Source organism: Brassica rapa, chromosome A09 (assembly GCF_000309985.2).
Source record: "Brassica rapa cultivar Chiifu-401-42 chromosome A09, CAAS_Brap_v3.01, whole genome shotgun sequence".
Lineage (NCBI taxonomy): Eukaryota > Viridiplantae > Streptophyta > Magnoliopsida > Brassicales > Brassicaceae > Brassica > Brassica rapa.
The window spans coordinates 38271296-38284370 of NC_024803.2; the positions used below are offsets into that span (position 1 = coordinate 38271296).

The window sequence follows — 13075 nt, forward strand, 5'->3', positions numbered from 1 at the left end:
TAGTAATAATTCATCCGAAAAAATCTACTTAAATCAAGCGTATATATAATTACTATAAAAATCATTCGAGCATTAAGCAGAATGTGCAAACCAACGGTTTCTAAACCCGATGCAAACCAAAACTATTACCATATCATGTGATGTTCCAAGTAAAATAGAAATAATATATTACATGCACTCAACCGTAACACTTGATTACTATATTATATGTATTCGTATATATTACATGCACTCAGCCCAAAATTTTAAACCAACATGCAATATCTTATCAAGTCTAGTAAATAATTATTAACCTATAAATCCAATTCGATGATATAGTTTTAAGCATTGAACAATGCGCAGCCATAAAGAATAAAAGTGGATGCAATCACAAACGCAATAACAATATAAGATGTAGCTGCAACACTAAATCTATGAATTTGTTAATTTATACGTTCAACTGTATCGATACTATATGCAACCGTAATAATAATATGCAGCCGTAATGAGACGTATTCAAACTTCGGAGCTATAGTCATCTGCTATTACTGAACAATAATGGTATGCTGTAATTAACAATATGCATAAACAAACTATATGAACTTGTTAAGCAATAATCATGGTTATACGAATATGAATATGAAAACTAGCGAGATTGAGTATAGCTTATAAAGTCGATAAGATCTCACTTTGATCGAAGGATTTTTCTTTCCTTGAAACAAGGGAAATCAATATTGTCGATTAAAACTTTTAAACTCAATCTAACATGTGATGAACTATGAATCCCAATCTTACAAACCATGAATTGATAATAAGCATGATCGGTAGAATGATTGGACATAGACTAAAAATATAAAATAAAATCTATACCTATTAGTTTAAAGTCGCTAGAGATTCGTGCTGATAACGTGTTTTGAATAAAGAAGAGAAGACAAGAGAAGAGAGAAATTGGTGTGTATTATTCCATGAGTAATGAGTCCTTTATATAGGATTACAATAGCTTGTGGACAAAGCCACTTGGAGAACAAGTAAAGCTTGGAGAACAAGTATATTTAAGATATGCCATAATGGCATCACCATAATATTCATAACACTTTCTCGTTTTTGCTTAAAGCAAAGTGAATTATATAATGTTCAGTGTTTCATAATTTTTCATACTATTTGTACTTCGGTTTCTTTTTCATTTTTCTTGTGTTGCTTGATGAAAATACCTCTGCGAATCTATTCAGTAATAATCTTGTTTTATTCTGCCTAGTAAGAAGTAACAAATATACCACAAGCAACGGGCCAAAAATACACTCAAAACTCACTTCTTTAGAACCAAAAAAATAACTGAAGATACAAAGAGAAAGAAACACGAAATGACCAAAGCTGATGTTACCAAAATGAAGAAAAAAGATACGAAAACATTTACTGGTTTTATGCAAAAAAAGAAAACATTTACTGGTGTATATAACACAAAGCCCAAGGCAATTAGGAAAATGCAATCAAATATTACATCGTAACTCATTGATTTATTATTCCATCTCGGGAATTTTATTACAAAAACAAAAGAAAAACAAGATTACCTTAACTTAAAATCATCGTCATAAAAGCCGAACAATATTACAGAAGAAACAACAACATAAACACACAAAACATATTGCTTATAAATATTATTGATTACGAAGAAATTGTAAGACATGTCTCTCGCAGAGGCTATTCTCACCTTTAGGCGTCGGACGTGGAAGGAGCTGTTGCATCGTCAGCCGTGGGAGGAGCTGTGGCATCGTCGGACGCTGCTGTGTCAGCGGGAGGAGCAGTAGCATCCTCGGAGACTGATTTATCCTTTGATGAGTTAAGTTTGTTGAACAATGGCTTAAACACGAACTCCATTGCCAACCATGCGACAGCTAAAGCTCCGACAACAACTGTCGTTGTTTGTTTCTTGCCCGAAGGTTTCTCCAGTTTTGGAAAATGAATTTCTGGTGCTTTATCCATTGCTTATTTCTCTTCGCTTGAACGCTTCTTCTTCTTCAGACTGCTTTATCCTCTTAAGAACCTTTTTAAAAAAGATAGGGGCTATGTTTTTGGCCAATTTATAAAAATATCGAGGTGATATCGTCTTGAACCGTCGATGGGAATAATCGACGGTCAAAAGTTTGATGAGTAGTAAATGGGCCGAATATGGGCTGGAATGGGCTTGTTGCTAGGAAACAAATTTTGGTTGTATTGAAAAAGACAGGTTTGGTTGATTCCAATCTCCAAAATGAACCTCAATCGAACAACGAAGATAAGACGCAAATAGTGGCCTCACGTGAATTCCTCCAAAATCTATAATTGGATTTTCATGAGCCCCTTTTTTTATTTTCTACACGTTTTTATAGTAAGGGGAATCTTATTATATATTTAACCTTTTTATAATTTTAAAACGCCTACATGGTGATTTTGTACATAAATTATTCAGTTTGAAGTATGATGATGCATAGAAGCACGCACCAAAGCAACAAAAGACAAAGCAAAATTTATGATTCTTCAAGACTGTTAGGCTAACCCAAAGAATAATTAGGTGTTTGGATCAATTGAAACAGCTTAAGCCCATCAAATTTAAACCCACGTCTCAGTTAAAACTTAGGACCTGACTGGTTTAACCGCAGCGGTTGCGGTTGCGGGAGTTTGCGGATGCGGGTGGTTGCGGTTTCTAGCGGTTTTAAGAGATTTGTACGACTGGTTCTGCGGTTAAAAATTGGTGCGTTTGCGGGATACTTATGACTGGTTAACTACCAAGTGCAACAGCGGTTAAATAATAAATTAACAATATTTACATTTTATACAATTATAAAAATATCAAAATAATAATATTATAATAAATATAAAAGTTATATTTAGAAAGTTATAGTTTAATTTTTTTTAAAATATAGAAAATATTTTTATTTTAAAGTTTTATAATATTAATTAAAATTTAATAGATATATTTTAGCATTTTTATAATTCTAATTTAATTTTTTTATTGAATATTTTTATTTTTGTATTTATATTGTTTTGGAAAAAAAGAAATTTTTTTTATCCTCCCGCAACCGTCCGCAACCGCAAACGCTAGCTGGAACCAGCTTTTGAATTTATGAGGTTCGGAGCGATTTGGAGCGGTTTGGAACGGTTTGGAACGGTTTGAGCGATTGTTGCAAAACGCCAACAACCGCTACCAACCGCAAAAGCTGCGTTTGCGGGTGGTAGCGGGAAAACCAGTCATGCCCTTAATCACATTGACCAAACGCCCAATGCAGACGCTATACATCATAGAGACGGCCCAGTATGCAAAACATATCATTCAGTTAAGAGAATTATGTGGTGAACTCCTTACTCGGCATTTTACCCGGAGCCGAAAATCCAAACAGTAACCGACGCGAAAATACTCAATACAAAATCGAACAAAAAATTTACAAGTACTTATTAAAAAATTCTTATATCCAAAAGAAACATAACCGAAAAGAATCGATCCGAATAGATCCGCCTAAATAAAAATCGATTCATAACCGATTTAAAAACATGAATATCCAAAACTATGATTTTTATGTTATATTTTCTATATTTTATTTTATGATTTAGTTGAAATATGTTTTATTAAAAATCTATATTATTACTTTTTAGCATTTTCAAGTAATATAAAACTTTAAATGTAAAATTTAGAGTTTAATAATGTTTTATTTTAATTATTAATAACTTATTTTAAGTTATTTTGTAAAATTTTAGATATATACGATGGATTTCAAGTAAATTTGATGAAGTTTGGGTATTTCATGTCTATTTTAAATTTTAAATATTCGAAGCCGATCCAGAATCTCGATATGGAGCCGAAAATTAACGGTAATTTACAGGTATTTTATTTACAGACCCGGGCCTGTCTAATATCATGATTCAAAAAAGCCCAATGCAGACGTTAGCTCAGTAAACGTAGAAAAGCCCAAACTGAGGATGGTTCGTTAAGAGTTGCGGTAGAGGTCACGTGGGAAACAGTCGAAGCAGCAGTAGTACTACTACTAGTAGTTTGTCGCTAAATCATATAAATGGTGTGTGTTTGAGTGTTTTAATGCGAAGAGTGTAACGAAACACACAACAAGTTAACAAAGACAACAACTCACACCTACCAAACACAAGACGATGGCTTCGTTCCGCTTCCCTTTCTCGTTTTCTCAGCCTTCTGTCCCTAAACCACCGCGTTCCACGTCGTCATCATCCAGACTCTCCATCTCCGCAGTCGCCGTGACCGTCACCTTCGGCGGAGCTGCGATCGCTGCGTCGCGGAACCAGAGTGTCTTCTCCTCTCACCGTTCGTCTCCGTTACCGTGGGGATCCATAGCTCTAGCCGATTCTAGCTCCGGATCCGTTGTTGTTGAGCCGAAGACCGGTTTCTCGTTCCCGGCGACGATCGGAGACTCCATGAGATTACTAGGCGTGGGGCTGAGGAGGAAGAGCGTGCTGGGATTGAAGAACATCGATGTCTACGCATTTGGTACTTTTCATTCCTACTTTTTTTGTTTTTGCCTTTTAAATTGATTTGATGAGAGCTTTGTTTAGGCATGTATGCTGACTGTGATGATGTGAAGAAACTTATTGGTGAAAAATACGCGAATCTTCCGGCGTCTGAGCTGAGGGGAAACAAGGCATTCATTGATGATCTCATGGAGGCCGATATAAAGATGACTATAAGGCTGCAGATTGTCTTCGGCAAACTCAGCATCCGTTCCGTTCGCAGTGCTTTCAAAGATTCTGTCGGTAACAGACTCAAGAAGTTTGGTGGCCTAGACAACGATGAGTTGCTCCAAAGGTTAACTAACTGACACAACAAAATTTCATTGTTTGATTCTTTGCGTTTAGCTGTTTTAATTATTTTCACTTTTGTAGCTTCACTAGCCTCTTCAAAGATGAGTATAAAATTCCAAGAAGTTCCACTATTGATATGACACAAGAACCGGGGCATGTACTCAACGTAGCAAGTAATAAGATCCTGTCTATTTATGGTTATCGAAGTAAATCGTCTGAGAGTGTGAGTGTCTTTTAGAAAATATAAATATATATTTATGGTTTTGTTTTTTTTTTTTCAGTTGAGGGAAACCAAGTTGGGAGTGTGAAGAGCAAACTCTTGTGTAGGTCAATCTTAGACTTGTACATTGGTGAAGAACCGTTTGATAAGAATGCAAGAGACGATTTTCTTAACAATGTAGCTTCTATAGCCGTTGACGACAAAGCAGCTCATGAAATTCAGAAGTAAAAGATGATAAAACAAACCAAGTGTGGTCTTTGTTATCTTATTTTTTTTTATAATATATACTGTTGAGGTATTTTGAATGAACAAATTGCTACCTTGAAGGATGGTTGGGTTTTGTTTAGTCTTAAATATGTACAGAAAAAATTAACAAGCGTTTGATGTACAAAGAGGGATCACTTAAGCATATATAAGAAGAAGAAAAAGAGGTCTTCTACCAGAGGCATTCTTGTACCCCAAGAAACAAGAGATTTTTTTCCGAGAAAAGGTTAAAGAGGCAAAAGGAGTTGGAATGTTGTGGATTTTACCAGATCGTTGCCAACAACCATTTTAGTTACACCTTCAACAATTCCTGTGGATTCACATATGGGTACTTTAGCTTTAAGCAATTAGTAGCTACTCTACTTAGATCAATGACAAAAAAATATAAAAACCAGATCCATTGACTCAAGAGGGGCTAAGTAGCTGGAGATACCTTCTCTTTCTGTTTGCAGAGCTCCTCTATCTTCTTCATGTACGTATCAACTAGTTTCTGCCATTACAAATAACTAACGAAACCATAACCATTAAAATACAAACTCTTGTGTGGGTGGGTAAGATTACCTGCAAATCACTTGACATATCCTTCAAGTTGTCTTCAGACAGCTTCTTCTCCTGCGAAAAACGAAACTTGGTTTTCTTAAAATGACAGACTGAAAAGGATATTATTACAAGTAATAAACAGTAATAATATAAATTGACAGAAAAAAAGAGCTTAACCTTCTCGAGTTTATCGTAAGACTTCAAGGCATCTCTCCTTATATTTCTCAGTGCAACCTATAAGAAATACAGATTATAAGAAAAAGGAGAAAGCAATGATTAAAGGAAAATGAAGAGTTTCAGTACATCGTTATATAAAAAAAATAGCTACCTTCCCTTCTTCAGATTGTTTTGCTACAACCTTTGTTAGTTCCTGCAGTGGTGCAAATTACAAAAACATAAGGAACAAGCATAAAAAACACACACCCAGTTTCCTTATCTTGAAAAATTCATCAGAAGAGAAACCTTTCTTCTCTCAGAAGTGAGGGGAGGCATGGACAATCGAATGACATCACCATCGTTATTAGGAGTCATTCCAAGATCAGAACTCAAGATGGCCTTCTCTATAGCCTTCAAGCTATATGAAAGCATTTTTGGGATGATGTTATCATGAACCAACAAAGAGAACAAACAAAAAAAATAAAAAGAGAGCAGAAAGTATAATAATGTTACCTAGATTTGTCATAAGGCTGGAGCAAAAGAGAAGTACCATCGGGGGTACTGGTTTGGGCAATGCTTTTCAGACTTACTGGACTTCCATAGTACTCCACCTCAATCTTGTCAAGCATAGCCACATTGGCTCTCCCCGTCCTTATGGCATTGAAACTAGTCCTAAGCGTTTCAATCGTCTTCTCCATCTTTGATTTCTGAATTTCACAAAACAGAATAATACTTACAAAAAAAAAACATGTAGGGGGATAGTGATACGTACAACATCCTTCTCGATAGCAGATTTCTCGGCCTCTATTTCTTCAATAGTTGCAAACCTTATCACCACTCTGCAATGGATTTTTCAGAGAATTTAGCCAAAAAAAAACAAATAAACATGTTTTAAAGAAAAAGATTAAAAAAAACTACCTCTTCTGAAGTGACGGCTTGACAACGGGGCCACGGGAGAGATTAACCCCAGCACCGAGCTTGACAAGGTTCTCGCTCCTTACACAACACGCTATTACGCGTGACTTCCAGAACGAATCTACCAAATGTATACAAAACAAATAAACATAACGTTTTCTAGCCAAACACACGAGAGTCTGATGGACATACCTGAGAGAGACTTGGAATCAGTCGCCCTGAATCGAAGAACTGGTGGTATGGTGTGAGCAGTGGAAGAGAGTGACACCATGGCAGTAGAAGAAGAGATATCGTGGATAGCTGGAGCCTGGAATGCTTCCTGTTTTTTAGGATATATTTTTTACATAGGAGGGGTTCTATGTATGGGCCTCAAATATTGACGTTGTGTCGGCCCATTATCCAAAGTAAACTAAGACGGCTCGATAGAACATTTTCGACCTAGGAGACTCTCTATTTATACCCATCCGACTCCATGCAAATTTCCGTCACTCTTTCTATTTCTGGAAATAATATTATAAATGGGTCTTTCCCGGGAGCATGTTGTGTGTGTGATAGTAATAATAATAATGGCAATGGGAATGTTTGGAGAATCTTTAGCTTCGTCTTCGCTCCACAAGGTGGGTGGCTCTGCCGGATGGACAACTCTTGGCAACGTCGACTCTATACCAAAAATGGACTTCTTCCGACATTTTCACCCCCGGAGATTCTCTCTGTACCGCCACATCTTCCTTTTTCTCTTCTTAATTTGACTCTAATATAATGTTTCTGAAATTCTAATTTCATAAGTTTGTACTTCGGTTACAGTATTCGTTTACAACACACAGTTTCACAACGTCAAGCAAGTGAGCCGCCGTGACTTCCTCTCCTGCAACGCCACTTCAGCCTTAGCCACCTACAATTCCGGATCCGATACGGTGGCTCTTAAAAACCCCGGCCACTACTACTTCCTCTGCGGCTTCCCTGGCCACTGCCAAGCTGGCCAGAAGCTCCATGTCCTCGTTGTTGCCACCTCCACTGCCAGTCCCAGTCTTAGTCCGGATCTATCTCCTGCACCCTCACCTTCCATCGGGTCGTCTCCATCTCCCTCTCAGGCCACTGCTTCCGAAGACTCCGCTCAAAACGGTGCCATTTCAGTTTCACTGTCCACGGCTATGAGTGGCGTTGTCGTGTTTGTGGTGGCATTGATGCTATATTAATCAAGAGAGTTGTTCATGCCATGTTTTTTTTATCACCTATTCATGTCATGTTTTGTGTTTGTTATTATCAGCTGTGTGTTTTTACTTTTTACTTTTTTTTCAACATCCCTTTCTTTTTAAAAAACTATAATGATTAAAGTATTTGGTATGATTATGGTCTTATGCTGTCTGTCAATGTGCAACGGTAGCGTGGCTTCTTATAAGAAAATTTATTTTCCTTTTTTTAACAACAGAAAAAAACAATTATTATCCAGTGTTTACTTACTTGTGTTCAAATAAAAAAATCCAGTGTTTACTTTTACTATTTGAGTTATTATTACTTTCAGCTGAATAAGTAAATAACTAAATATAGCCAAGTATAAAAAACAACAAAAAAGGAATGGACCATGCTAATCTAGGCCTGATTCCAGAACAACTGGGTCTAAATCAATCAATATTTGCATTCGGCTCACATACATAGGCCTACAAGTAAGGACCAAATGGTCTGATTTGTAGTTTCTACCGAGTAAAAGAAAATAAATCAATTTTAAAATAAATCGGTCAAAATCGTATTATACTGGCGCTATTTATATATTTTGTCATCTACTATGGTTTATAAATATAGTATTAATTTCGTGGTCCTTTGATATCATAAACAATTGTATTAATTCTGCCGGTTCGTCGGCCTTCATTTATGAATGATCAATAAATATAAACAAAAGAGTTAAAAGAAGATTAGTAGGAGGTAAACGATGTGATTAATTTAAAGAATTTATAGCGAAAGCGGAAGCCGAGCCGGTAATGCAGCCGAGGTTCGCGGTTACTCCTTGACCTTCAAACTGACATGCCTACTCACACGTGCGAACACAGTCCAACCATCGATTATTTTGTTTTCATTTTTAGGTCTTTTATCATTTAAATCGTGAATTTACTTAATTAAGTATCTAATATTTTTCTGAGATTCAAATAAGAGATTAAAACGTGTTAAGTATACGATTTCAGATTTCTTTTAGCATAAATATTAAGATAAGTATAAGATTTTTTCAGGCAAAAATAAGAACAGAAAAATTGTGAAGTAGATATCTCAGTTTTGTTAATTATTAGAAAAATGTGTCATTCTTTAGGTAATTTAAGACAAAAATATATTTGTATTGTATAGACACTTCACATAATTTATGATGTTACGAAAAATTACATGCAGAAGGAATAGAGACTTTACCATTTGATTCTAGTTTTATTCAGAGTTTTTCTTAAAGAAAGAGAAAAATAGAAATATCTGTCCATTTCGTAGAACGGTGCAAAACAAAATAAAATAAAAAGAGGGAAGAAAGAAACAAACTCAGCACCGTCAGTGGGAGTATATAACAACCACCACCCACTCTGCAAAATTATCTCTGAATCACTAAATAAACCCTCTCTTCTTTCTTTTCTCTTTCAAAATCCACTCACTAAGGACAGAGAGAAAACACAGTCACTAAAGAGAGAGTGAGTGAGCGCGCGCATTCCCCCAACCATTAATGTCTCCCTTCAACAAAGCGTGATAGAAAGAGAGTCATAAAGAGTCATAACTCTTTTAATCCCTCAAAATCGAACTTGTGTTTTGTCTCTCCACAGAGATGGATCTCAGCAAGGTTACTCTTGACATTTTCACCAAGCTTGAACAGAAATGGCTCTCCCCCAGGAAGACCCGCATCCTTAGCATCGACGGTGGTGGTACCACCGCCATTGTCGCCGGAGCTTCTATCCTCCACCTCGAAGACCAGATCCGCCTCCAGACCGGTGATCCTCACGCTCAGATCTCCGATTTCTTCGACATTGTCGCCGGCACCGGAATCGGAGGCATTCTCGCCGCCCTTCTCGTCGCCGACGACGGCTCCGGGAAGCCAATGTTCACCGCCAGAGACACTGTTAGGTTTATCTCCGAGAAGAACTCCGAGCTCTTCGAGATCAGGCACACCGGAGTCTTCAGGAGAAACCGGAGATGCTCCGCCGGCAGCATGGACAGGGCTCTGGAGGCGGCGTTTCGGAGGGAGGACGGCAAGGTGCTGACTATGAAGGACACGTGTAAGCCTCTCCTCGTTCCTTGCTACGACCTCAGATCCTCCGCGCCTTTCGTTTTCTCACGCGCCGGCGCCTCGGAGTCTCCGAGCTTCGACTTCGAGCTTTGGAAAGTCTGCCGCGCCACGTCGGCGACTCCTAGCTTGTTCAAGCCGGTCAATGTGGTGTCGGTGGACGGGAAGACCTCTTGCTTGGCGGTTGACGGCGGTCTGGTGATGAACAATCCAAGCGCAGCCGCCGTCACGCATGTGCTACACAACAAACGAGATTTTCCGTCTGTTAACGGCGTCGATGACTTGCTCGTCCTATCGTTAGGAAACGGTTCGTCCTCCTCTCCGGGAGGGAAACTCAGGCGTAACGGAGACTGTTCCACGTCATGCGTCGTGGACATTGTGACTGACGGGGTTTCCGATACCGTCGACCAGATGCTAGGGAACGCTTTCTGTTGGAACCGTACGGACTACGTTAGAATCCAGGTAATTAATTTCCCCAAGTTTTCTCGTCAAAATAAAAGTTAAAAAATAAATAATAGTAATAATAATAAGTGTATAATGATGCATGCAGGTGAGCGGTTTAACGAGGGGCGGAGAGGGGATTGTGGGGCCGAGAAAAACGGCGGAGGAGTTGTTGAAAGAGAGAGGTGTTGAAACGGCGCCGTTCGGAGGGAAACGGTTGTTATCGGAAACAAACGGAGAAAGAATCGAGAGTTTTGTGCAACGTCTTGTTGCCTCAGGAAAGTCTACAAGTCTCCCTCCAAGTCCCTGTAAGGAATCTGCCGTTAATCCTCTCGCTGACGGCCGTTAAGTTATTTCTGTCTGTTTTTTTTTATATTTATTTTTCAAAGTAACAATCCTCCCGTGATATAAGTTTGTACCGAGTCCTACGGTTAATTTTTTTTTTTACCCCGCATCCTTTTTTTTTATGTCCCGAGTTTAATTACATGTAGTAGGTTTTTAATGATATGGTAGTTTATTCTGATATATAAAAGGCATTAAAATAAACAGATATTCTTTCCTTAGATAGCCAGCGCAGAGTGTTCCAAATCTAGAACTTGTCATTTTCATGCCATAGCACCAGTGACACAAAACGTATAAAAAATAAAATGAAATGAAAAAATACAGGAAGAGCAATATGCGAAGGAGTGTGGGACATGTTTTCTAATAAACATATCCATCGCCGTTCTGATTCACTTTTATATTTTACTGTTTCAATACCAGTTTGGACCGTCGTTGTTACTAACTTTTACTAATTACTACATCAATTATTTAGCTATATATATTTTTCATATATATCAATAGACTCGAAGATATGGTGCCCATTATTCGGAATAGAGTTGTCAATACTTTTAACAAAATTAAAATTGTATACAAAGAAAAACAAAACGGTAACTAGTAGATGAACACAAACACAAGTGGGGGAAAAAGATGTCTCGCTTCGTCTCTCTTTCAATCCTCTATAACTCGCAGTCCCATCGTTGCGTTATGAACGCCTCCTTATGGATGGGCATGGTGGTGGTGGCATTACATGTTTTTTGGTCTTTCCTCCTCGATTCATATTTCTGTGGTTTGAATATTTGTTTAGAGAAAAGTTGAAAATACATTATCTGCAAGTTTGACGTATTTCAGTGATAATCTTCATTTTCGTTTTTCTCTCCATATATATATAATCTTGCTTCCTAGCGGATAAGTATTTTCGGCATATTTATCTTTCAGTGACGCTTACATTGACTGGTGTGTAACGTGATATTTTTAATTTTTATTTTTTTTCAGCAAGTGCAACTTCAGTTGTATTTCTTTCATCTACACATCTCGACCATGTAACTTACTTTACCATCACAGGGGTCGTTCGTCGTATAATACGTCTCGTATTAGTGCTCCAACTCCAACTGCTAGTCTGCTATGTTCTAAAAACAACAAAAATATCGGAAATTAGTGATCATATCAACTTTACTTATATAGTGATTGTGAACGTAGCGGTAAGTTATAAGAACCCCAACATGTCTAAAAAAAACAAAATATCGGAAATTGTACGACAGACAATTCTGATGGCAGCTTAAATAATTGCATCGAATTAATATGGGAATTTCTTTTTTGAAAAAAAAACAAGTGTGATCATAAAACAACAAGAAAGCTTTCCATTGTCCAACGGAATTATTGATGTTCAATGTATTTCCCACTTTTTGTTATTTCGTGAAAAAAAAAACATAATGAATAAAACTATAATTGAATTACGGGCGTATATTGATGATATCGTATAAAACTGAGAATGTTTATGTCAAAGCTTTAGTATAACATTTTCAGTAATTTGTTTCAGTAATTATTTCATTTAAGATTATTTTTAAAAAGCTATCTTCTACCTATCATGGCATTTAAGAAACAAGTTTTTGATACTTTGATTATGGAACCTGTACGCATGATTGACAAACAGATAATAAAACCATTATGTTCTCGTATAATAATTAAACAATCTATTTTTGTAAGGCAGACGCAAGAATTAACAAGTACCCGGCAAATAATGAAAAAAAGCCTGAACAAAATACTAGTATGCTACTATATTCATTTCCATATCAATTTATATGCTTATACGATTATGGAAAAACTGGAATATTCTTTAAATCTTTTTGTTCTACCCTTCAATTCTATTTTTTTACCATCATCCGTGTTTTGTTCTATACAGATGTATTTATTATGTGATGGAGCCTGACTCTTCTTTCAAAAACCTTTCTAATTACTTAACTCACATCTTGCCCATCCCATCCATTTAAATTATTATCACATATATCAAGATTATCCTTACCACCTAATTGGAATATTTAAGTGTTAACCGGCTGTTAAAAGAAATGAGTAGGTGGTAGAGCCACTGATCAGTGATCACCTTGACCTTTGTAAACTGAAGGCACATCAACATCATAAAACCATAATCATATTTTACACACTAATTAAACTTTAAACATAGTGCTTACAAATCT

The 13075-nt window shown here is 36.9% G+C and overlaps 4 protein-coding genes and 1 long non-coding RNA gene across 11 annotated transcripts; 3 read left to right on the top strand and 2 right to left on the bottom strand.

Annotated features, from left to right (window-relative positions):
• Positions 1 to 1436: 1436 nt before the first annotated feature.
• On the bottom strand, positions 1437 to 2042 carry LOC103842118 (outer envelope membrane protein 7). Its single transcript, XM_009118733.3, has one exon. The coding sequence runs from the start codon at positions 1957 to 1959 to the stop codon at positions 1690 to 1692; it is 270 nt and encodes an 89-aa protein (XP_009116981.1). The 5' UTR covers positions 1960 to 2042; the 3' UTR covers positions 1437 to 1689.
• A 1294-nt stretch (positions 2043 to 3336) lies between these two features.
• Positions 3337 to 5348, top strand: LOC103842120 (fatty-acid-binding protein 1). The gene is made up of 4 exons (XM_009118737.3): positions 3337 to 4468; positions 4534 to 4783; positions 4861 to 4952; positions 5061 to 5348. The coding sequence occupies exons 1-4, from the start codon at positions 4117 to 4119 to the stop codon at positions 5225 to 5227; spliced, it is 861 nt and encodes a 286-aa protein (XP_009116985.1). The 5' UTR covers positions 3337 to 4116; the 3' UTR covers positions 5228 to 5348.
• LOC103842119 (ribosome-recycling factor, chloroplastic) lies at positions 5298 to 7296 on the bottom strand. Of its 7 annotated transcripts, none has more exons than XM_009118736.3 (10): positions 7067 to 7296; positions 6878 to 6995; positions 6732 to 6798; positions 6473 to 6666; positions 6266 to 6377; positions 6132 to 6173; positions 5981 to 6037; positions 5825 to 5875; positions 5697 to 5769; positions 5303 to 5573 (listed from the first exon to the last, which is right to left on the bottom strand). In XM_009118736.3, exons 1-9 carry the CDS (start codon positions 7143 to 7145, stop codon positions 5743 to 5745), a joined length of 747 nt encoding a protein of 248 aa, XP_009116984.1. In that variant the 5' UTR covers positions 7146 to 7296; the 3' UTR covers positions 5303 to 5573; positions 5697 to 5742. The 7 variants fall into 7 exon arrangements, 5 of the variants coding, with proteins under 5 accessions (XP_009116984.1, XP_033136335.1, XP_033136334.1 ...); XM_033280444.1 differs by having other exon boundaries at positions 5305 to 5573; positions 5697 to 5753; positions 6473 to 6657; XM_009118734.3 differs by having other exon boundaries at positions 5313 to 5573; positions 5697 to 5753.
• A 66-nt stretch (positions 7297 to 7362) lies between these two features.
• LOC103842121 lies at positions 7363 to 8291 on the top strand. Its single transcript, XR_627929.3, has 2 exons — positions 7363 to 7586; positions 7679 to 8291. It is a non-coding gene; the product is annotated as an uncharacterized LOC103842121 (long non-coding RNA).
• Positions 8292 to 9207: 916 nt separating this feature from the next.
• Positions 9208 to 11125, top strand: LOC103842122 (probable inactive patatin-like protein 9). Its single transcript, XM_009118738.3, has 2 exons — positions 9208 to 10583; positions 10672 to 11125. Exons 1-2 carry the CDS (start codon positions 9666 to 9668, stop codon positions 10909 to 10911), a joined length of 1158 nt encoding a protein of 385 aa, XP_009116986.1. The 5' UTR covers positions 9208 to 9665; the 3' UTR covers positions 10912 to 11125.
• The last annotated feature ends 1950 nt before the right edge of the window (positions 11126 to 13075 follow it).

Bases quoted from the DNA above. Each gene is read 5' to 3' on its own strand.
- LOC103842118 (XM_009118733.3), bottom strand. From the start codon at position 1,959: ATGGATAAAGCACCAGAAATTCATTTTCCAAAACTGGAGAAACCTTCG.
- LOC103842120 (XM_009118737.3), top strand. From the start codon at position 4,117: ATGGCTTCGTTCCGCTTCCCTTTCTCGTTTTCTCAGCCTTCTGTCCCT. The intron at 4,469-4,533 runs GTACTTTTCATT...AGCTTTGTTTAG, and splicing joins CATCGATGTCTACGCATTTG to GCATGTATGCTGACTGTGAT. The intron at 4,784-4,860 runs GTTAACTAACTG...TCACTTTTGTAG, and splicing joins AACGATGAGTTGCTCCAAAG to CTTCACTAGCCTCTTCAAAG.
- LOC103842119 (XM_033280442.1), bottom strand. From the start codon at position 7,145: ATGGTGTCACTCTCTTCCACTGCTCACACCATACCACCAGTTCTTCGA. The intron at 6,799-6,877 runs GTAGTTTTTTTT...AATCCATTGCAG, and splicing joins AAGCCGTCACTTCAGAAGAG to AGTGGTGATAAGGTTTGCAA. The intron at 6,667-6,731 runs GTACGTATCACT...TGTGAAATTCAG, and splicing joins CTGCTATCGAGAAGGATGTT to AAATCAAAGATGGAGAAGAC.
- LOC103842122 (XM_009118738.3), top strand. From the start codon at position 9,666: ATGGATCTCAGCAAGGTTACTCTTGACATTTTCACCAAGCTTGAACAG. The intron at 10,584-10,671 runs GTAATTAATTTC...TGATGCATGCAG, and splicing joins CGGACTACGTTAGAATCCAG to GTGAGCGGTTTAACGAGGGG.